We start from the raw sequence: 25,017 nt of genomic DNA, 5'->3' as shown, positions 1-25,017 counted from the left end.
CATTGATGATACCTGAGAGAACTCTAGGTGCAATGTGGCAGCACTATATTTTAATTACAGTAGTTTCATATTTATTGTAATGGGATGTGGATATGTGTGTGTAGAAACGCAGATAAATCTCTACCTTTTGAGAGTGAATTACCAAGTCTGTCTTCTGAGACATCTCTGAGCTTCAACCACTAACCTTTCAGCTGATAGTCAGAATTTAACTGTTTACACCATTTATGCTACATATGTATGTGTGCATGTACAAATACATATATGTATATATGCATGCACATATATGTGTGTGTATATATAAATACATACATACATCTTTGTATATATAAGTATATGTGTTTCTGTAGACACCTACGTACACATATATGCATACATATTCACATACACATAAATATATATATGTGTGTCTATCTCTATACTTGTGTAGATACATACATATGTATAGATGTACCTATATGTATATATGTGGGTAGGCATATATACACAGCATATATAATCAAATTTGTAATTTTGCTTGTATTCCTTCATGAGATAAGGCTTACATTTTTAAATGATTCCAATTTTGTAAGTAGCACTCAGACAAAACAATGTTAAAATAATCTACATGTGATTGAAGTTTAAAGATTAGGTTGAGATAACTTGATTTCATTGATGACAGACTTTATAATAATCTCCACGAAGGACCCTGGTGGCAGCTTTGCATGACTCAGGAGAAGGCACTGTCACAGTGTCATGTTAGCACAGTACTTGATTGACCTCCAAGGCTCACAGAACCAGGTTGAACAGATGAGCAGTTTCATATCTATCCTAATCCCTAGGGAAGCACATTTCCCTGTTAGTGACTTTTGGAGGACACTCTGGGTTACTGCCTAAGAGGCTCTTCTTCACATGAAACATACGCAAGATTTGAGTTTTCTAATTTCTATACCAGTCTTTGTGCTTATTGGCACAGAAATCAATGAAGGCATTATCCAAACACAGGCTTTGGATGTTCTCCTGGAATTCTCTAGGTCTTATTGTTACTTGTAAAGTAGAAGCCAATTTGCATATATGATTGATGAAGCAGCTTAGGCTTGATAGAAAAACAGTAGTGCAGCTCCTCCAGTTGATGCCACTTTAAAGGTCTGCTGAACCTGAGTTCACTGCCCCCAACATGTAGGACAGTGAAGGTACCACAATCATAATCCCACTCCTTGCTACCATCAGAACAAGGAGGTTAGCAAGGAGAAAATCACTGTAACATAGATGAGGCAAAACCTTACGTTGTCAAAACCAATAGGCAAAATTTACTTTGCCTGAGGACAGTGCTGCTGTCTTGGTCTTTCTGGAAAGCATATAAAATGCAGTGCTCCCGTCTCCTGCTGTTATGCAAATGAAATATAGCCCCAGTAAACATTTTTGAGCCAGAGAAGGAAAAGAGAAAAGGCTCTGGAATATAATGAGGGAGCTGAGTTGCAGATGAAGCAGGATTTTAAGATTCCCTCTCTCTAAGCCAACATGTCTATGCCCTTTCCCCCACCTTGCTTCCTCTTTTCTTTTCCTAGAATTCTCGCTATCAGACCTACCAGCGCATGTGGAATTACATGTATTCCAAGCAGCCTAGTGTGTTTGTGAAGAGCACGGAGGAGGGAATCGCCAGGGTGTTGAATTCCAACTACGCCTTCCTTCTGGAGTCCACCATGAATGAGTACTATCGGCAGCGAAACTGCAACCTCACTCAGATTGGGGGCCTCCTGGACACCAAGGGCTATGGGATTGGCATGCCAGTCGGTATGCAGGAGAGGGACAGCCTTTGTATAGTAGTTTCACCCAGGCAGTGTCAGGCTGGTAAAGCCACCAAATACAGCAGTGAATTCCACAAACCCTGTTTTTAAGACAAGCTTAGCAATGACTTTAAGCAGGCGGTGGGGGGTGAGAGGGAACCAAGCCAACAACAAGCAAGCTCATATTGTTCTACTAATCATTGCTCAGTAGTCAGTCCTTGATTATTAAAGGATTATTAACGCCTTTGGTAGATTCTGTAGACTTCTTGTTCCTTCTCTCTCCAGCTTCCTGCCGTTTGTCAATTTCTCCATTGATTGACACCTCCACTAGCAGAGAGAAGGAGCAGAAAGCGAAGTAAAACTCAGATGAATTAATTTTGCTATTTGCTGATGTCCCTGGTGAAAAGTCTGCTGCAGACAGGAGCTGACATGATTTGATGAGATGGCTTTTTGATGAGATGCGGCTCACACTGACCCATGTACCCTGGGCCAGCATAGATCATTGGGAATTGCCGGCAGATCTCTGCTATTCCTCTTGGTCTTGTATACTATTCTTTTTTGTTGTAGGAAGGTGGAAAGGATTAGCTTCTGGAAAGGAATCCTATCTGTGCATTTTAAAGCATGCTTATCCTCAGTCTTTCCCTGCTGGTGGTACTTCCACCAGAAGACGAAGGGTGAGGGCATATGTGGCTGCTTTTGGCTTATGGTGGAGAGTTGAAAATGTTAGGTGATGTTGATAAACACACTCCTCATCACCATGCTCCCCACATACCATTCGTGGCTGTCCTCCTTTAGAGTTGCGATTATCCAAGTTGAGAAACAGGAACTGAGACCAGCAACCATATGAGAAAATGGACATATAGTGTATGAACTTTTGTAGTTCTATAACACATCCCTTCTACTGATCTTTACCTAACTCAAAGCTCCATGAATTATAGAATTCACTTAAACCTATGGAGTCAGACAGACCTGGGGATGAACCCTCGTTACCATCTGAGGAACCTTGGATGGGTCATTTCAGTCTTTCTGAGCATCAGTTATCTTGTAAAATTAGATTTCTGATAGCTTCCTCATAGAGTTATTGAGAGATCTGGTCGGGTGCCTTTAACCACAGTGTATTACACTCAGTCCACTTCAAGAAATGCATGTTCCCTCACCATCTTTTCCTTTCTTCACTATTTATGTTGATAAAAGCTCCTTTAAGACTGACCAGAATCTAAGAAAATAGAAGCAATAGTATGGTTCATTCCATACACTGTGTAATTTTGTTAATAACAATTTGATGAGGCCCCACTTGAGCATTTGTGAACCTCTGTGCCTTCCCCTTCCCCTCATAAATCTTTGAAGTCCATTAATATTACAGATTATGGGTCCCATTGAGAAATTTATTAGCTGACATTTTGTTTCAAGATGGTGGAGTGAACCACAAATTGAACGTAAGGTGCACTTTGGTAACACGCAAGCAGTTTAGCAAATTTACCAAAATGTCAAATGCTTCAAAAGTTTTTAGGAAACAAGTCTTTAGAGAGTTAAAGCAAAATAAACTGGCTCTGGAAATTTTCAATAACCAAGGAATAAAAAGGAGAGAAACACATTTGTTCCATATTTGGCATGATGCTGTTTTCACAGGTGTTATCTCTGTCAGCCCAACTGTGAGGTGGATGTGGCTGTTCCCATTTTACAAAGGGGAGAACTAAAATTTAGAGATGGTCCAATCATTTAAGGTCATAGAATCAGTAACAGAGCTGAGCTTGAGCGTACGGTATTTGTTTCCAAATGTAGTACTTAGTTCCCCAGATCATGTCTCCAATTGGATCTACCAACTACATGGAACAGGCCAAACAAGAACGTGAGATGTGGGCTCATAGTTCTCAGCTAGGAGTGAAGAGTCCAATGATTAGACAGACTTGAGGTCCAGCTGAGATTGTGTCCAAGAAGAATTCCTAAAAGGATTCTCATTCCTAAACAAGAAAGGAGAGCATTTCTATGTTGTTGTTCTATTTCTATAGAAAGAGCAATATTCTGTATTGCTCAGGCCCAATAAAAGTAACCAAAACAATAATAATAAAAAAGATTAAAAATTAATTAACTGGGTTAGGAACTAACTAAAGAAAATGGCAGAATCGTTGTTCCAGGTGACCCCTGAGGTGCTGTAAATGTGGATGGAAAATATCTTGAAAGTACCTGAAATGCTTTGCTGGACTGAAGTTATCCCAGAGTGAAATTTTCTTCTGCCTTACCATCTGACAGTATCTGCTAAGCAACTAGTTCATGTATCCATTCCTTAAAAGTGACCAAGTTCCTAATATACATGGAGCTTCATAAACAAGAGAGCTCTGAGGGTCTAGTGTCTAGGGAGTCACCCTGCAGACTGAAGGCGATGCCTCTCTGGCAGTGCAAACACACCAGCAGCTCGCAGGAGAGAGGGATGAGCTCCTGTGTAATTTACAGCCTCTAAAAACCCACTGGAGGGTCAGTATCAATCACTTCTGCCTTGACAGCAATGAGAGAGAAAGAGAGAATATACATGAGGTGAGGAACTCTAGTGATATATCATGCTCTACATGTTGCATTGCTGACTTACCAGGCCAGCAATTTGAATCCACTGGATTCTTCAGGAGAAAGAAAGGCAGTCTCCTCTCATATAGATCTATAACCTCAAAAACCCAGTGAGGAGCCACTGCGAGTCAGAATCAGCTCCACAGCAGTGGGTTGTATATGGGACAGAATGCATGGTGGTGCAGTGGTGAAGTATGTGACTTTTGACAGAAAGGTCAGTGTTCAAACCCACCAGCTGCCTGCTCCACGTGGCTGTCTGCATTCACAGAGATGACAGCCTTGAGAACCCTTTGGGACAGCTGTACTCCATCCCCAGGTGTCGCTCTGAGTCAGAAGCTGGTGGATTTGGTACATGGGGCAGGAGTCTAGGTGGTATAAACAATGAACATGCATGGCTGCCAACTAAAAGGTTGGAGGTTGGAGTCTCTCCAGAGACACCTCAGGAAGAAGAGCTGGTGATCTGCTTCTGGAAAATCAGCCTCTAGGAACCCTGGGGAGCCAGTCCTGCTCTGACCCATGTGGGTTTACCATGAGTCTGAGTCATCACAACAGGAGCTGGGTTTTGCACATGAGGTGTACTTGGTGTGCACCGAGAGTAGTTGCACAGACACCTTCATTGCTGCAGATGAGATTTGTGTGATGGCTGTGTTTATAGAGTAGGAAAGGTCTGTATAGTAGAGCTGGCCTATAGCAGGCAAAGTCTGTGAAGATGTCGGCTGTTAGAGTTGGAAGGGAGCTTGGAGGCAATTGCCAACAGAAATGTAGAATCTTAGACCCCTCCCGACCCCACCCCACCACAGACCTACTGGGCCTCAATCTACATTTTAACAAGATCTTTGGTGATTCAGGATTTAAGAAGCACTGATCTGTTTGTTCCAAGCTTAGCCTTGGCCGCCTCTGGGGCATCTGCTGATATTAGACCTTCACAGGGCTTAGGCAAGAAAACTGGGCAGCTTGGTTGATTTCTAGCCTTTTGGCAGCTTTTTCTTAATGCTCTCAGGCCTGAGCCTGTGCTGGAGAATTGAGCTGGCCACAGTTTCATTAAACTTGTTTTTGTGATTAAGCCTAAATTCTAAAACCAAGATGCCTTGACCATAGTGCATTAGAAAAATTAAAAAGGAATTGCTCTGAGCAGAAGCCTTCTGTTTGAGGAAGGCTGAAGAGCCTGGGGGAGAGGACGTGGTGTATGCAAGCTGTGGGCAGTAGTCCTAAGGCGAGGAGACTCCTGATGACTGGACACTCCACACTTAAGGACAAGGGGAGGCTCCCAGCATGCTCTGGGATGGCTCTTCTCAGCCAGTCAGCTGCCCCGAATTAAATCAAGTGTAAAGTACAGGCCTGAGAAATGAGTTTAAATAAAGTAGAAAGTAGACAATGACTGGCTAAGAGGACTGTGTCGTAGAACATATCACTGCTTGGACCACTGCAGATGGATAGGAAGCATGGCACCTACCTCCTGGTGTTGCTGGGCTGGCCATTTAACCTGGATAGATAACTTGATCTGAGAAAGTGATAGGGATTGAACAAGGAAGGCAAGGCATAACTACCTGTAAAACTACTACCTGCCTCATTCTGGGGTCTCGGGCTGCACATGCCAGTCCATGTGGGGAGAGGGGAAATTGAGGCGGGCCAAGTCCTTCCACAAAGCTAGAACTGTCCACAGAGGTTTCTCAGACTGACAAGTGGAGAGCAGTGGCCCTCTGGGGACATCCCACCAAGTCTGTCTATCCCCTTGAGGTAAAAGTGGGTAGAAGGGCGGGGAGACTTATTGGGAAAGGGAGCGGGGGCATTTGGATGCATAAGCACTCATTCACACTCTGTATTCTGCCCTCTCTCGTGGCCTGCAGGCTCAGTTTTCCGGGACGAGTTTGACCTGGCCATTCTCCAGCTTCAGGAGAACAACCGCCTGGAGATCCTGAAGCGCAAATGGTGGGAAGGTGGGAAGTGCCCTAAGGAGGAGGATCACAGAGCCAAAGGTGAGGGCCTTCTCGGTTCTCGGCCTGCCCTGCCCCATCCTTTGCCGAAGCTGCTTTACTGCTCCTGCCTAGTAATCCAGCTAATGACCACTTAAGAGCCAACTTTTCATTCTCAAGAGAGTCTTGGTTTGTACTATTCACCCTGTGATCACTGTTATAATCTACTATGGCCAGGCTAAAATATGCAGCAAATTTATCTACATGTGGTACCCCTCAGGGAGTACAAAACATAAGTGGTTATTCCTGGTGAGATGTAAATGAGTGAATAGGCATCTCTGAGTGTCAAGGATCTTCATCCGGCCAAGAGAGGTCTCAGGACTATTGACCATGATGTAGGGCAGCGAGGGGCAGAGGTATCTTTTGTACAAAGGGTGAGATAGAGTAAATGTTGCTTCCTTCTCCAAAGGCCACAGTTGACCACATGGAAGACTGTGGACATTAGTCATCATGGAGCACAGGCAGGCTCATCCCATTGCTGGTGCTGGGTGCTTAGAGGTGTTATTAACACTGCTGAGCCCCCCGTTTCCTTATCTGTGGAATAAGGGCAATAGCAGTCAGCCCAAAGGGTTATTATGAAGGTAGAATGTGAAATAGCACAAGTGTCACTCATAACAAGGGACTAATATATCTACTATATATTCACGTTCCAACACTGTGCTGTGGTCTGAGAACTTGTGGGGAGTCTGATTTTCTTAACTATCTGTTGTTGTTAAGTGTCGTAGAGACAACCAAGACTCACAGTGACCCTGTGAACAGCAGGCCTGCACCCTGCCCCACCCTCACCACCCCACTACACTCAAGCCTATTGTTCCAGCCTCTCTGTCAGTCTGTCTTGCTGAGGGTCTTTCTCCCTTTTGCTGACACTTCACTTTTCCAAGCGTAATATCCTTTTCCAAGAACTGACCTCTTCAAAGCACATGCCCAAAATATGCGCAATGGAGTTTCATCATCCTTCCCTGTAAGGAGCTCCTTGACGGCACCTTCTCCAAAACATTGCTTTGGGTTTCTTTTTAGCCGACCATGAGACAGTCGGCACTCTTCAGCACCATACTTCAGAGGCATCAGTTCTTCCACTGCCTTCCTTAGTCAGTGTCCAGCTTTGTGATGCATAGGAAGTCATAAAAAAGACTATGGCCTGGACCAGATGCGCCTTAGTTCTCAAACTGACGTCGCTGTTGTAAGGAAGTAATTTTCAGTTGGTCAGCTGCCCAGCCATGCTGTCATCGGGGATCTGCTGAGGGACAGTGGGGTGCCCAGAACAGCAGGTAATACTCCTGGGAATAACAGAAAGTGCTATAGGCTTACAAGTGAAAATTTTAAAAAGATTTCTGATAACAAAACCAACATACCAGAGTGATTATCAGACATTTCCAGAGACCAGCCAAGTAGGGGGAGGTGGGTATGAAATGTGAAGGAGACCACCTCTGCTCGGAGAAAAAGGAGATTGGGAAGGCATAGAGAAAAGTATCCGGCAACTTTCTGAATTATGCAGAACAAATTAGATGTTGAAGATGCCCAGGAACCAAGTAGGTAGGGCTGTAGGAGGAGGGTATTCCAGGGCAATAAGCACCTTGAGGAAAGATAGGAAGCAACCATCCATCAGTGGGCAGGTCTGCAAGCTGGCACAGCTGGTGATGTGGGCAGAGCAGAGAAGATTCAAGTTGGTCTGCGTGGATAGTTTGTAATTGGAAAGATTGTAGGCAGCAGAGTGCTTCTTCACCACTCCCTCCACCGTGTCCAGCCTACAGTTGAGCAAACACCCACAAAATACATAGATTGAGAACGATCTGAATCTGCCTGGGCCTAGAATAATCAAAGATACAATTGGCTTGTTGATTCATTCACATATGCTAATATTGTCAGAAGCTGCTCATTACTGTGCCCTCTTGGGTCGTCTAAATTATGGATGGATTATCTGGTTTTGCTAACCTTCCTAAATGGCCTTCCCACCCAGGTCTCCGTACTGTTCGTGTCCAGATACAACCAAGTGAGCACATGCAGTGATAAAGCACCCTGGGAAAGGGAGGCTGAGCACAGAGAGCTGGTCCAGGCCGAAGGATTCAGAACACAGCCTCCTACTGTGGACCCTCCTGCTCCTTAGTCTCAGATTTCCTGGATTCTCTTTATCCCATGGACCAAAAAAAGCTGACACATCTGTTTCGGAAGAAGTACAACTAAGGTGCTTGTTAGAGGCCAGCGCTGAAACTTCATCTCACATATTTTGGGGATGTTGTCAGAAGGGGCCTGCCATTGGAGAAAGACATCATGCTGGGAAAGGTAGAGGTTCAGAGAAAGAGAGGAAGCCCCTCAGTGAGATGGCCTGACACAGTGACTGAGACAGTGGTCTTGAGGATGGTGCAGGATGGACAAGGTTCAGATCTGTTGTTCATAGGGCCGCCATGAGTCATAGTCAATGTGATTCCATCTTACGATAACCTTTTCTTTTTAAACTTGACCTTATTTTATTGATCCCTTTCACTGAGGGGCACAACATTGAGTTGGTCCCATCTCTCTTGGTCTCTTTCAACTAAAACCTTTGAAACAGGTGGGAAGACCTTCCCTTGTGTTTACTTGTGCATGTCATGGTGTTTATTTGAGCATACCTCCAAACATTATGGAGAAACAGATGGAGGATAGCAAAATTGGCAAGTACAGGGAGGGGGTGCAGGATCTGGGCCCCTTGTGGTTTTCATTCTCAGGGACTCAGTATCTTTCTCCCATTTTCTTTACATAACATAGAATCCTATGGACCTTCCTCCTCACGAATGGAGCAATCCTAACTTGCACCCTCCCACATAGCTCAGTGGTATGTGACAGCCACTGGGACAATTCTCTTCCCCAAAGCATTTTGATAGCAGCCAAGAGAAGGAGCATTGGGTCACATGGACTCCATTACATAAACGGCCTTGTTACAGACAATGAAGCATCTTTGCTGCTTTCTTTCCCTGACAAATAGAGGTAATAATAATGATGCCAAGGCTATTGTCAAGAGTTAATGAAATAAATTATGTCAAGGCCTTCAGCAAAGTACCTGGTACCAACTAAATGGTAACTAATTTCATTTTGAAATCTAGACCTAAAGGAGACATTGAGGTACAGCCTTCATTAAGGTCTGAATAGTGTCCACAAGTCACAAGTGTGCTCACCTATTCTGGGCTCCTTGAGGCCAAGTAGCTCTTCAAAAAATTCTTCCTGATGTTTCTATTGTGTGTATTGGCATTAGTCCCCAGAGACTATGAGTAACTTAAGGGCAGGAACAACTACTTGTTAATTTTTGTATCCCAGTGTGCAGCACAGCCCCTGACTTTAGTATTTGGTAAGAGGATAAACAATAAAAGACTAGATAAATAAGTGAGAAAACATCTCCCGAACAGGCAACCCTGCTTATCTCATCCTTGATCTGTTTCCACAAGCAGGAATCCTGATTCCCAGGTAGAAGCAAGCAAAGTAGTCATTGCATCCAACAGGCATTATTATCAACCTCTATATTCAGGTGAGGTACTGGATGCTGTCGTCATGTGACAGTGGGTTGGAACTGACCCATAGCTGACCCTCCAGCAGATTTTCAGAGGCAGTTAAGGACACGGAAGATTGCCCATCCTTCTTCCGTGGAATGAACCATATGCCTTTGGGATTGCAGCACAGCTTCTTACCACTAGGCCACCAGAGTTGCCTAGGCGAGGTACTAGGCTTTGAGATTATGAAAGGAATAAGGCATGACTCTGCTCTTAAGAGGCTTAGAACCCCAGAGAGAGGCACACGTCATAGCTATAATGGTGATGCTGTAGAGATGCTGAAATAGAGCTATACGGAAAGTGTGTGGAGCTGAGAAAGAAAAGGAAGTGATTTGTTCTGATGAATGGCCAGGGAAGGCTTTATATAGACATTTGGGCTGGACCTTGAAGTATCCATTAAATGTCACTGCTATTGGGACGTTATACAGTCCAAATTGTTACAGTCAGAAACTGGTTTGAATAAGTAGGACGACAGGAGTGTTAAGAGAGCATTGAAAACTGGGTAAAGGCACTTGCACTGTAACCATCCATCTTCAGCTCACCCAGGGAAGGTACATGTGGCAGAGGAGATGGAGCATTCACTCCTGGGGATTTGCAGCTGTAGACTGAAGCAGCCCACCATGCACGCAGTCTGACGACAGTACGCCGTCTGGTTTGTCCTGAAAATACAGTGGGCTTTGCATCTTACTCTATAAGCATGTAGAAATACTTTTTTTTATAAAACTTGAGCTAAAATTAATGTTTCAGAAAGACGCCCCATAAACCCATGGCTTTGCAGGTTTGTGCTCGGTACATCCACAGCACACTGAACTGAGGATGAGAATCTTTATTGACTGTGAACATCAAAGTTCTGGAGAAGGTGTGATGTGCAGAAAGCAGGCCCAGGGGACTGTCTCCTGAGCTCTCAGTCAGGTTCTTCTCACTTACCCAGAAGTATTTGTGGTCCCGGGGGACAACCATTTCCTCTAGAGGAATGAAAAATCAAGTTATTGACTTTAAAGTTCAAAAATACCTCTTCTAGCAAATAAAAAAAAAGAGAGAGAGATTTTACTTTTTCTAAAAGTATTGCCTCTGCTATAAGATTGTTATGGTGGCTGATTGGCTAGAGCGTTACATTGCCAATCCAAAAGCAGGGAATTAGAATCCACCAGCTGCATCATGGGAGAGAAGGACAGTACCCACTGCTGTACTTTCTAGCCTCTGAAAGGCCACTAGAAAGTTAGCGATGAGTCATTTCCAACTCGGTGGCAATGAGTTGAATTGATGTGTTTCAAGGACTTATTTTGGAAACTTGGGAATCTATCACATTTTCATAGGAAGCAGTAGTGGTTTCATGATAGAATTCTCATCTTCTGGTAAAGGAGATCAGTTGGCTTGCTGGACAGTAGACTTCATGCATAGCCACCATTACTTGTCGCTGGAGGCTTGTGTGCCACTCTAATACTGAAAAGGTTTCAGTGGAGCTTCTAGAAAAAGATTGATTAAGAAGAAACATCCATGGCCTACTTTCAAGAATCAACGCATAAAATCCTGTGGATTGTGATAGTCCAGTCTCATTGTGTATGAGGTCACCATGAGTCTGGGCCAATTTGAAGACAGATAACTACAGCGACCAAAAGGAGCTCTGGTGGTCTAGTGGTAAGAAACTGTGCTGCACTCCCAAAGGCTCAAGGTTTGAATCTACCAGATACTCCACACGAAGAAGATAGACACTCTCCTCCTGTGCTATTTACTGCCTCTGAAAATCTGCTGGATGGTCAGCTATGGGTTGGTTCCAACTCAACAGCAAACAACAACAGCAGTGCATCTGTTCTAACATCCTTTTCTGCTCAGAAGCTTCCCCACCCCACCCCTTACCAGTTAAAGAATTCTTCTATCTGCCTTCTAGATTGGGGGGGGTGGCTGGCTCTACTATTCCTTTGTCACTCTTGACTTAAAATCAGCATTTTATACCTAACTTCGTTTAGGTGTTAATCTGTGTATAATTAGCTGCTTCTGCCCCTCTCCTAGGTTAGCTAGGGATACCAAGAGGGAAAGAGATTTTGCTCAATTCTAGTGTTTAACAAGCTTCAGAAATATGTGTCACCCCACAGTGGAGTGGGAACATAAGGGATAACAAGGCCCAATGACAAGCCCCAGGGTCCCAGATGGAGATCCTGGAAATCCAGGGGGAATTGAGCATTAAACTAGATGCCTTCTCCCTGTTCTGTGCCATGACACAGGTCTTCATTCCCAAGCCCAGAACAGAAGTGCATTCTGGAGAGCAGGAGGGAAAGAAGAACAAATACGGACTTGAACTGAGTTTAAACCTGAGATGATGAAGAAGTTTCTACGTTTTTTTGACAATCAAATGGCAATGGAAGTTTGAGATAGAGATTAAGTTTATTTGTAGGGAAAGAAAACTATTAATTTTTGCACTTACTAGCTTTGCAGTTGTTTTGCATCCCTTGTCTTTGGAAGACTGGTGAGAAGATAGCAGAGGTGAGAGTGGATAGAGAGGCAGGGAGGGCAGGCTCCCAGGAGAGATGGAAGGAGGGAACCAGAGGCTTTTCTCCATTCTGCACTTTTGAGATCAAATGTTGTCTGGCTTAGAGAAAAGAACCAAGCAGATGAAAAGAGAAAATAAACAGTGGAAGTCATCCAGCAGCATTCCCCAATGCTTCCCCTAGCCAGTGTGAGCCTGTCTCTGTGTGCACGAGAAAAGGGTGAACCGAATTACTATGCGATAATGCCCAAGAGGGAGGCTGTCTGGGAGATGTGATGCTCATCATGGTGAAAGCCAGGGATTCGGCAGCCAGCCGGCCACAGCCTCTCTTGCCAGTCTAGCGCAGCGGCTCCATTTGTGCCGTGGCGAGAGCCCAAGCAAACATTACTCAGAGAGGCTAACAGACTTCCTGCCTGTGCAAGGCTCCATGGGACCGCCTCCGCGCCGAGCAAGACGCATTGACCTGGCACAGGAGGTGCCACTGGCTGCTCTCTTTCTGACATATTTACACCATCCAGACTCAGAGCAGAAAACTCACTGCTCAAAGGACCCACTGCTGTGACAGAATAACAGTACCAGCCTGACCTCAGGTCTTCCTTTCAGACTTTAAGTGGCCACCAGGAATGGAGCCCCAGGAACATCTTTCCTCACATGGCTCGGACTGAACAGAGGGCAGTGGGTTTCATCTGCTCTCCAAAGCAGCTCCTTGCTGATCTTTCTTTGTAGGAGTTGAATCAGTCGGCTTCCACATATGCCTGAAGAAATGAGGAGAATATGGAACAGACAGAAAAGGGCTGGGGAAGAGAGGCGCCTTGTTTTTCAAAGACATCTCAAACAGAGACCAGCTCCCAACAGTTTAGTTTCAGTTAGAAAGTGCTAGACAATTGTGCAACGCCTCACGTGAGCCTTTTCTACTTTGTTATCCTGTTTAAATGTGAGACCTTTCAAAGAAAAGGGTCTGGTGCTACCCCACAGCTAATCCAATATTACAGTTTAGATGGCATGCCAAATTGCAGAGAAGAATCCTAACATTGGGCTCCATTGCCAATTTCGAGTCTTTTTGCCAGGGCTTATTTGGCTCAGGTAAGAGCCAGGACATTACCCCTTTGCACCCCCTCCTCCCAATTTTCCTGCCTGTAGTTCGGGAACCATCTACCTTTATGTGCTACTAAAAACAAAAACAAGATCGATTGTGTGGAAGCATAACAAAAAGGAGCAGGCTGTATTCCAAGCTGTTTCATTTTCTTCTGCCCACTCTGCAAAAACACTTGTTTTATTTATTTCTTTTCCACTCGACTCCTATAAAAAGAAATCTTGCTAGCCACTCACAGGAACCCACATCCCAATTCAAGAGGATTGGATTACTGAAGGCTTTGCAGAACAATTGCAAGAGAAAAAGGTGGTCGGTGAATTCCAAGGAAATTAAATACCTTTATCTCGAAAACCACCAGCTCACCATCAGGCTTCAAAGAAACATAAATATACCACTGGGCTGTGAAAATCAGGGTCCCCTTTCAAGGATGGAAAAAGAAGCCAGGGGTATTGACTCACAAAATCCTAAGAGAGCAGGAAGTTTGCTCTTCTACCCAGTGGGAATGAGAGTGTGAGACATCTTAGCACTGGTGGGGGCATATGAGGAGAGGAGGACCATTCTGGGGGCTCTTTCCATACCCTTTCTTCTCAGGGGGCCCAGCCTGGTTATCCTGGGTCTCTGGTTTCTCAGGATTGAGCCAAAGCTGGAAACCTCAATGTGGGAGTATAGATAGTGTCTCATAGAGATGTTCTCTGAGGAAGCTTCTCCCTGAGCAAATCAGATTTACAGCTGGGAGACAGAGAAACTCTGGGGAAGGGGGAGCCCAGCAAGTCTATAATAGAGGGGGTCAGTGATTACAAGGCCACAGCACAACTCTGTCTGGAAACGGAGCCAAGATTAAGCCAATAAATCATTGATACAAAAGTTTGATGTCCTATTTTGCAGGCGAGAAGGGAATTTTTATGAGCTGACTGCTGGCCTCTACAAGGACCCTCTTGTCAGTTGCTCTGGGGAGGCTCAGGAATGGGTGGGGCTGTCAGGATGGAGCCTGAGGGCCATGGTCACAGAGGGTGGTGGTGTGGCGCACACACTGACAGCCCAGACCGTGGCTTCAAGCTTGGACTCTGGCACGGCCACACCAGCCTGGACAAGTTAGCTGACCGATCTGCACAATTCTTTATGCCTGTTTTGGAGGGCAGCTGTACAAACTGAGTGAAAGTCATTGGCAAAGTAGTAGGTCCACACATAGATGTTGGAACTGGCTCTGACTCAAACCCACCTTATGTCCAAAAGAGCCAAATGTCGCCCAGTCCTGCTACATCTTCACAGTCATGGATGTGCCTGAAGCCATTGTGTTCGGTGCAGGGAGCTTATCTCCCAGCACTTGACCATTCAGTAGCCTGTTCTGATACAGTCAGTTTTCATTGACTAATTTACAGAAGGAGATCATCTGGACATGCCTCCAAACTAGGCCTGTCTGAGGCTGTATATGCTGCTGAAATCTGTCCACCATGGTGACCCTGCTGGTATTTGAAATATCAGTAGTGTAGTTTAGAGACCCAGCAGAGCAACACACAAGCTGTCAAATAATGTGACAGACAGATAAGGTCAGCTGTGTTTTAGAAAAAGCATTAACTTTAGAGTGAGACTTATTTCAAATCTCTTTGAAAACGTGGACAACTAAATTTCTTCGAATTTCTGTTTCTTTAGATGGAAAATGGGGACCATAAGGCTTGCTTTACAGTATTTTTAAACGACTATTGAATGAAACAGCAAATTTCTGAAAGTAATCTACTTGAGCTTATATTTTTATCAACTGTTAAAGTGCCTGCCCCAAACTTCAAAATGCAAAACCATTGCCTTGGAGTCAGAACTGGCTCTCAGCTGACCCACCAGCAGGTTTTCAGTGTCTGTAGATCGCATGGTAGGAGATTACCTGTACTATGGAGCAAGTAGTGGGTTTGAACCACTTTTCTTTGGATTGTCAATGTGACTCCTTACCCACTGCACCACCAAAGCTTCCTGCCCCATACTTAGTGTCTTGATGAGTTGTAAAATTGATCCTATCTCTTTCATCTTTATTTTGTGCCCTTTCCCCTACTTTTCTCCTGTCATTCTCGCCAACGTCTGCTGGGTCTAGATAGTGGGTGTCACACTGAACGCAAAAATAAATGGTGAGCTTACTGCCTCACAGTCCTCAATGGTGCAAACATAGTGAACCACTTGCTATTTTCTGGGAAGGCCAGCTCACACGGGGTATGCAAAGTTGCTGTTTACCAGTGATAAGTAATTCTATGGAGATGGGATCATTTAATATCTGTGCACAGTTGTAGGAGAGTGTGGCTCAGAAAAAGAACCTACTTGAAAGTCATATTGGTCAAAGAATCCTTGGTCCTGTCACATGCTTTCAGTGTGTGAACACGGCACAGAGCTCAGCACCTCGCACAGTGGAGCTCAGGGAAACTGAAGGAAGGATCTGTCAACTGAGGCCAGAAAATGGATTTCTTATCCTGTGGTGGCACTAGGACATTAGGCCTGTCTGCCTGTGTGCCATACCTGCATCTGCTTCCATGTCTCCTGGGGCCGCTACGTCTTTGCTTCTGGTGTGACGCTATTCCTTCTTTGTTCAGAAGGAGCATCCCCTGTGCAGCTCAGCCATCAACTTCTTCCTTACACCTAGAGATGAGAGTTCCTGGGTAGAGCGTATGGCTAATGCACCTAGCTGATAACCAAAAAACTAGAGGTTCCTCTCTCCCCAGTGGTACCTGAGGATAAACTCCTGAAAAATTGACCATTGAAAATCTCACAGAACACAGTTCACTCTGATCCATATGGAATGGCCACGCATTAGAACTAACTTGGTGGTTGACTGTTTGTTTGTTTGTTACCAGGAGATGTGGGAGAGTTTTAGGGTTTTAAGGTCTAAGATAAAGGTGCATCTGCTTCCCAGCAGTGATTATCACCCAGCCTGAGCTGAAGGAACAGCAAGTGGGTAGGCGAGTGGGTGGGTGGTGGGAGGCGATTCAGATCTCTTCAAGGTACTCTTTTCCAGGTTGCCATTCCCATCTGTAGTTCTAGAGACAAAGAAAGTTATTCATTTGCATTTGAGAACTATCATTTGTATTAGTGGTTAATCTGTGCATGACAGCAAAGATAGTATTTAACTAACCAGGAGATCGTAGGGAGAGTTTTATTCTGGTTTAGTTAATGTAGCATTATTACTGGGGGCATCATTGAGGCTCAGAGATGCAAGTGTCAGGAGGAAAATCCCTGCTTTAAAAGCCATCTGTCTAGATGGCTTATACATGGTCCCATCTGAAGAAGGAAGGGAGGGGTGACTAGATGGCCCCTCCTAGCAGGTGCCTCCATGTCTGTGAGTGCCATGGGCTTTCTAGTCAGGCTGGAGGGAGCCCACATCAAAGGCTGCATCGGAGAGGTGGCTGTGAGCTGTGGAAAGCGTTTGACTTCTAGGAGGATGACGGATGACAGTGTTAAAAGGAGCTGCTGCTCTCCTAACGCTCACTTCCCGCTCCATCTGTTTCTCTACTCTGACTCTGCCAGCAGTCTATTCTTGCTTCCACTTTCCAATAAGTTCCTAAAGGCAGGAATGGTATACAAGCCTCTCTCCTCTGAGGAGGAGGCCCCTTAGCCAGGAGTCAGCTCCCGTAGCCAACACCCATGATTAACAGGCTGTTCCTGAAACATGAGAAGCTGGGAAAGAAGGGCTTAGGGTGTTTCAGCGACTCATCGTTTCTACCAGAATCTCGTGAAAACCTCAGCCCCTCGTAGATGCTCTCTCATCTGATCAGTATTATCTGCTCGCCTTTGACCCAGTAGTCAGCCCATGCTGTCAGTCATCCATGTCTGTGTTCAGTCCCACGTTGACCAGCCACTCAGTAGTAGTTCTGTGCCATCTGCCTCTGTGATGCAGCTAGAAGCACTGCAGGGCATGCTGCCCCATTTTACTATTATTTCAAACAACATCTCATTAGGGATGGATACATATCACAGTTTGGACTTCTAGAGCTTTTAATTATGTAGGCCTCTACATCTGGGGTGTCTTTATCCTGTTTCTTTCAGCTTATTCTTTCAATAGTCTTATTCAGATCTGTAATACCACAATCATGGTACCTTGCCCACAATAAGCTCCCCTCCCCTCCCCTGAGCTTACTATGGGCAAGGTACTGTGATTGTGGTATTATAAAATTGAACAAGACATGATTCTTACCCTCAAGGAAGTCACCTGCTAATGGAAAATATGATGCACAAACTTGAAATGACTGTATTATTTTATGCAATACGGAAGCAATATGCAATTTACTAGTGAGATGCCAGAAAAGGGGTAGGTAGCAGAAGAAAAATTAGAGGAGGCAGCCTGGTGGAAGTGACCCCAGAGCTAAGTCTTAAAGACTGGAATTAGCTAGGTATGAAGCTGAGGCTGAGCACAGGTCCCAAGTACAGGTGCTGACATAAGCAGGAGGGCAGAAGGTGCTAACAGCTCAGATGTGTGGTGGGAACTATAAACAGTTCTGGGTTGCTAACAAATGTATTACAGTTAGATTGTGCATTCCTGAGAGATCACCCAGGCAACTCTCTGGAGTAGAATTGGGGAGGACATAAATACAAGCAGGGAATGCGTTTCAGAGACTCCTACAATGACCCAACAGGGTCTGGACTAGGGAGGTGGTAGGGAAGAGAAAAGGGCAAGAAACTGAAAACTATAAAGAACCATCAGAATTTGGTAGTTGCCAGTGCATAGAAAGAAGATATGATGCCATGTGTTGGAAAATCAGGAGAGAATGTTATCCCTGAGAAGCAAAGGAAGAGATTGGAAGAGAGTGTGTCCCAAGAAAGGGATGTGGATAACTAGATCAAGTACAGATTGGAAATTCTCCTAAAACTAAGTATTATTCATCAGTGACCTTGAAGAGGGAAATGATGTAAGACTAAATCCCATGGAATGAAGTGTGAGTAGAATGGACGAAAGTGAATTTAGAACTGACTCTTTGTTCTCATGTGCCATAGACAGAATAGCTAGGACATGAATGTTTTACAAGGGCCTAGAGTTACTGATGAGGGCTGGAAAACACCATGGTTGATTTCAAAATGCAAAAATAAAATTGCAAAATTGAATTAAGATATGTTTAATTAAATGTCTGCTGAATGTGCCATTGTTTCAACTTCATTAATTTTTTAAGTTTAATATTCATTAAAACTTCATTGCATGTAGACACAATTTGGGGGTTACATTTTCTCATATTGAAAAGCTTCCTTTCTATGCACAATGATTGCTGAGAAATCACGGCCAATTGTAGACCAACTGCTTCTTCCTGCTCAGTAATATCACAAGTAAAAAAAAAAATTTAAATGTATTTAACGTAAGATGTGGGTGAAATTTCTTCTGCTGGCTTTCCTATGAGAAGAGGCCTCCAAGTGAAAGATTGTTAAGGGTTTCATGATGTCTCAGAATAGTTCTGATACAGATAACTCTCTCAAAAAACTTGGCCATGTAAAGCAGGAAAGAGAAAGAGCAGTTGGTAGACAAAGTTGGAGCAAGGAAGAAGGGTGTTTTGTAGTTAGGAGTTGTGCTGCCAACCCAAAGGCACAGAGTTTGAATCCACCAAATGCTGTGTGAGAGAAAGATGGGCAATTTCCTCCCATTTGATTTAAAGTCTCTGAAAACCCTCTGGAAGTTCAAACTAAGAGTCTATTCTGACTCAGTGATACATACTAAAATAAAAAGAGAGAAGTTCGAGTGTATGTACATGATGAGAGAAGAAGTTAGTGAGGAGGAGAGATTGAAGGCTTGTTCGAGGATAGGTGGTAGAAAGGCGAAGAAGCAGCTAAAGTCAAGTGACATGATTTGGCCTAGAGGAGCTGTAGTGATTGAATAGTGTCCCCACTCCAATATATGCTATAAATCTTAACTTCTGTGCCATTGAGAATGGAATTCCAGAATTGTGTTCATGTAGTATCTATATGTAAACCAAGAAGCTGTTGTCCAAACAGAACAAAGGAACACTGCCAGGTTTAAAATAGGAAAGGTGAGCATCACGGTAGTCTCTTTTCACTATACCTATTTGATCTATGTGCTGAGCAAATCATTCCAGAAGGTGGACTTTATGAAGAAGAGTGTGAGATCAGGATTGGAGGAAGACGCATCAACAACCTGCATTATGTAGATGACATGATCTTGCTTACGGAAAGTGAAGAACACTTGAAGCACTTGCTGCAGAAGATCAAATACTATAGACTTCAATATAGGTTCTACCTCAGTATCAAGAAAACAAAAATCCTCACCCTTGAAACAATAGGCAACATCATGATGAATAGAGAAAAGATGATGTTCTCCTTTCACTTGGATCCATAACCAGTGCACATGGTACCAAGAAATCAAAAGACCTTATTGCATTGGATAACTCTGCTGTGAAGGACTTCTCCAAAGTGCTAAAGAACAATGATGCCACTTTCAAGGCCAAGGTACACCTGATCCAAGCCATGGTCTTGTCAGTTGCTTCCTGTGCATCTGAAAATCACACAGTGAATAAGAATGGCAGAAAAGACTTGACACCTTTGCACAGTGGTTATAGAGAAGAGTACTGAATATCCTACAGACTGCCAAAAGAACAATCAAATCTGTTTTGTTTTGTTTTGTTTTGTTTTGTTTATAAATGGTTTCCTAGTGTGCCTGCTTTCGTCTTGGAGCTGGAATCTGGGCCAATGAGATGTTGTGATGGAGAGTTCAAAATGTGGTGGGTGGTCTTCCACTTTTCTTTGATGTTATTCACGCACCTGCCGTACTAATTAGGTTGCTTGGGAGACGGAGGCGAGAGCCCAACCTTACTAAGCATGTCAGGGCTCCAGCTACCTTAACCAGACGTGAGCCTCTGCCTCCCTGTCATCGGAATCGACCTAGCATTCTCTCCACCTACTTTTGCCTCACTTTCCTAATTCTGACTCAAACACAAACACCATAAAGTCACACTTCTACTTTCCTAAATTGTGAGAAAATAAATGTCCATTTGATAAAGCCATACCCACCTGTATACAACAGCATTAGGTAATTAAGATAGAATTTGACACCAGAAGAGAAGGGTGCTGTCCTAACAGACACGTAAAATATGGAGGCAGTTTTGAAATTTGGTGATGGTAGATGCTGTGAAAGTTTTAAGGAACGTCTAGATTGCCTTGAGGAGACTCTTGATAGGATTACAGACATAAAAACAATTATAATGAGGACTCAGAAGGATGAGGAATATTATAAAGAAGGTCTTTATCATCCTAGAGAATACATAAGGTAGAATATTGCTAGCAATGTGGACACTAAATGTGCTTTCCACGAGACTTCAGAGGGAAATGATGAGCAAGTGATACAATAGAGAAAGGTGGTTCTTTTTATACAATGACAGTGAACCTGTCAGAGTTAAGTTTCAGTGTTTGGTATAAGGTGGAACATGCATATGATGAACTTTGAAATCTAAGGAGATTTCTAAGCAAGATCATAAAGGAGTTGGCATGGTTTCTTTTTGCCACTTAAAGTAAAATGTGAGATAAAAGAGACTGTGGAAAATGAAAACAAATTAAAAATTTAGAAAATCCTGTTGTACAAACTAAGGATTGGAGTTCTGTCATTTTCTCAAACAACAGGGATACACAATGTTCTGTCAAATAGATGAAGTGACTGGCTGATGGCTCTAACCAACAGCAGAAAAGCCATAAGCTCAGACTGAAGTAGACAGAAAGAATGAAAGGAAAGAGTGCTCTCTGCCCCTTGGAATTCTACAGACAAGAAACAGCCCAAAGGAGTAACAGTCTTGGCTCTACAAGAGAAAGACCATCCCTGGAAGATCCATAGGTCAGCAGAACTGAGGGAAGCAGGGCCTTCTTGGTTTTAAAAGATGGGGCTGTGGTTTCCTGGATTTCTAAGGGTGAAGTTTGCAAAGTGTGTGATGATCATCACTTCAGTTCCAGAGTTTGGGGTTGCCGTTTAGGGGTGTGGGTATGTGTGTGTGTGTGCACGCACGTGCAAGCCATGAGATAGGACACCCAAAGCTGAGGAGGAGGGGTTTCCATGCCCAAGGGGCAGAAGAATGGGGCCTCACAGGGCCAAGGATGAGTTTGCTATCAAGTAGCCGAGGCCAATGGATCCTCCCAAACAAAACCAAGGGAGAGTTGCCACCCACTGGACCCAGCTGGTGGAGCTGAAATGGGCTGAGGATTCTCCACCTGTCATGTAGACAGCATGGCCAGCATCCAGAGGCTAGGAGGCCTTTACCCCAATGGTGTCAGAGAATAGGAGTCTTTCCAAACCTTGAGAGTTGGTGTAAATTTTGTTTTGAGTGTGCTTGGTGCCTTCTTTTCATCCGGTTTCTCTCATCTGTAATGAAAACATACTTGAGCCTCTCCCACTATGGTACTTAGGAAAGAAATAACTATAGAGTCTAGTTTTCACAGTTCGCAGATAAAGAGGAATTTTTCTCCAGGTTAGAATCTGCTTCAAATCCTGCCCATATTTGGATCCGATGACTCAGAAGATGATGAATTGGTTGTTTTAAGATTTGGGGGAACAATGTGATGGGGTGAATGTGATTTGCATGTTGGAAGAACATGAGTTTGGGAAGTCAAAGGGTAGAATTTTGTAGATTGGATTGTGTCCTCCAGAATGTATTATAAATCTTACCCTCTGTGCCAGTGCTTGTGGTCACATTTGGAAATTAGGTTGTCTTTTTTTATGAGACAGGATTCGTGTGTTACCAAAACTCATTGCTGTGGAGTCAGAACTGATTTATAACTTATCTTCTAACCAGTTTTCAGAGCCTGTATATCACCTCTGGTGGATTTGAACCATCAGAGAAGTGCCACCTTTGGGTTCACAGAAGAACCCCCTGTCGATTATACTGCTGAAGCTCCCCTAGGATTGTTACGGGAGCACGGGTGCTAGGGAGTCGTGCCACCAAGCCAGAAGCAGGTGCTTCAAATGGCAGTCTCTTCCCATGACATTTACAGTCTCTGAAAACCTGTTGGAGAACCAGCTTTGAGTCGGTTCTGACTTGATGGCACTTAATACTGTGGATGATGCCACCAGAGGCCCCCTAGGGTTACTGTATGATAGGGTTAAATCAGTCTCTTTTGAAACAGAGGAGATTAAGTAAGAAAGTGAAAGTAAGAGAGAAAGATACCAACAGGGACAGAAAGGCCTCCCCTAGTGTTTAAAATTGTTCTTCAGTTCCTTCAACTTCAGAAATGCTGAGCAAGTTCATCCCTTTTGGTTTTCTGACTCTGGCTCTTTGCACATGTCATTAATGTAATTTTTAATGATCCACTGATTTTGACCATTCAATATAGAGGATCCTACATTCACACAGGTAGCCAAGAGTTGATGGTGTAGATTCACAGGCCAGAGGCTATAAGTGATATGTTAAAAATGCTTTCTTAATAGCAGAATCTTAAACAATTGTACCTTACAATATAGTATATAGTACAGAAAAAGAGGTGCAAGTACCACTCTACTAATTCCTTATGTGAGCACTTGAAACTACGATGAACAGATTGGTAAGACAGGGAAGCACTGCAATACATAGAGCTTTGTGAAAGGAACCCCACAGCATCTTGAACTGGCTTGATTTCCCAGCTTTCCAAGTTCACAGGCAGTGTCAGATTTCAGCTCCTGAACTGTGACTCATCTCCTGTGACACCAGTGGTGTGAGAGGCTTCCCCTGACACAGGCATAGCTCGATGCTCAGCGATGGCACTGCCGATTGAATAAGTGCTCGGATGTGCAAGCATTCCTGAAAAGCACAGGGCATACTGGTTCTCCTAGACATTCCCAATTCCCGAAGAAGCCATCTGATATATGATAGGGTTTCATGTGTTTATGGAATGGTTCCTAAAGTGGGCTTCTCTAATGCTTAGGAAACCCATTAGTTCTGCCAGTCCCACAAAACTCAATGTCCAGCGTGGTGAAAATGGAACAATCATATCATTCTATAAATACTTACTGAGTATATGCTACATGCCAAATGTGCTAGGCAGCGAGGTTGCAATGCCTGCCTTCAAGGTCGTACAGTCAGTGTTTCAAAACTATCAATTTATAAATTAATATTAGGCACAACTAGAAATCAGTTATATGTGAAGTTAGCTAACGCATCCAGATTCCTGTCCATACTTTTGGCCAAGACAGTTACTTTATACAAAACAAGAACAATATTAGAAAGATTGACTAGCATTGCTATGAAATTACTAGAATTTACAGCAATTGTGGTTTCATGACTTTCTCCACAAGCTGCATCAAATTTGACCTGAACTCTCTTCTTAAGGGGAACCTCACTTTCCACCCCTAAATACCTTCTGTATCTCATTAGTTCTGTCCATTTGCAACTTGAACAAGAACTCAAACTCATTGCTGTTGAGTTAGAACCAACTCAGCTGACTGCCCAGAGGCTTTTCAGAAGTGACAAACCACGAGGGGGAGAGTTCCCATCTTTCTCCTGAGGAACCTCAGTGGATTCGAACCACCAGAGAGGCTTGGCCTCCGCACTAGGTCTCTAGAGCTCCCTATTTGCAGGTAGGCCCCATTTTTTTTCTTTCACTCCAACATTTTTTTTCTCAAAATCATCAAAAACCTTCTGTCCAAGGAGCACCAGGTTAGAGGGGAAAATGTTCAGGTGAATTCAGTCTCTTCAAGAATGTTCAACTGAAGTACCTACAAGACACAAGTACTGATGGTTTTAATGACTTCGGGCATTTTTTTATAGAATGATTATGGTCTTTTGCCATTTTACACTATTCCGTTTTGCTGTTGCTTTCTTACAGGCCTGGGAATGGAGAATATTGGTGGAATCTTTGTGGTTCTTATTTGTGGCCTAATCGTGGCCATTTTTATGGCTATGTTGGAGTTCTTATGGACTCTCCGGCACTCAGAAGCAACTGAGGTAGGTGGCTTCCAAAGGAGAACTGACGGGGTTGACAAACAGGGGAGAGTTTGCCCGTGCTGACAGACATCATTCCAGACAGGATGGAGACAATTCCATATAGTTCCCATGGAACAGACAGTGCAGTGGAAATGAATTCTAGTCTTGAGGGCCCAAAGTGAATACTTGCTTCATCATTTATTAATTATGCAGCCATAGAAAAGGCACTTATAATCCCTGGGCTTCACAGTCTTTTTTTAAATGGTCCAAGATAAATATATATGTGAATATGCTTCATGAATAGTAAAATCCTAGATACAATTATAATTGCAGGTGTAGTACAGTATGGAAAAATGGGTCGGAGCACCAGGCTTCTCGTGGAGATGACGTCAGCCCTTTAATTTCTGAGTATGGATTAGATTTTGGTTGGCTGTTTTGTTTTGTTCTTTCCTTACCAGTAGGAAGACGTATAAATACCCTCATTCACTTGAACCCAAGAATTCTGTCTTCACAGAGAGTTCGAATGAGTTTAATTCCCCAACCTACTGAGACTTAGGAAACCAGATTGGTATATAAACTTCAGGTGGACTGAAGTCTAAGGAGGAAGGAAGTTTTCTCCCTCAGCCTCAGCCAAGACCGGGGCAATGAAATCTATAAAGTATATTCGACTTTATATGAATATACCAACTCTAGGTTTTCTTTGAGGCGGCACTGGGCAAGGTCACCTCGGATAACAGCAAAAAGAGGCGTCTTCCAGGTAAAAACCAGCAAAACCC

At 43.8% G+C, this 25,017-nt stretch overlaps 1 protein-coding gene across 1 annotated transcript in view; it reads left to right on the top strand.

The window, feature by feature from the left end:
• The window catches only part of GRIK4 (glutamate receptor, ionotropic, kainate 4), a 496,433-nt gene that overhangs the window by 462,266 nt on the left and 9,150 nt on the right, over nucleotides 1-25,017 (top strand). The window contains exons 17-19 of the mRNA XM_006895612.1: nucleotides 1,545-1,770; nucleotides 6,170-6,298; nucleotides 24,144-24,262. Coding sequence (XP_006895674.1) covers nucleotides 1,545-1,770; nucleotides 6,170-6,298; nucleotides 24,144-24,262 — 474 coding nt within the window. The remainder of the gene's footprint in view (nucleotides 1-1,544; nucleotides 1,771-6,169; nucleotides 6,299-24,143; nucleotides 24,263-25,017) is intronic.

The sequence above is a fragment of the Elephantulus edwardii genome, unplaced genomic scaffold, assembly GCF_000299155.1.
Source record: "Elephantulus edwardii isolate Elephantulus edwardi_28Jun2011 unplaced genomic scaffold, EleEdw1.0 scaffold00171, whole genome shotgun sequence".
Taxonomy (NCBI): Eukaryota; Metazoa; Chordata; class Mammalia; order Macroscelidea; family Macroscelididae; genus Elephantulus; species Elephantulus edwardii.
Note: the sequence above shows the minus strand (reverse complement) of the source record. Positions and strands in the feature narration are given on the sequence as shown.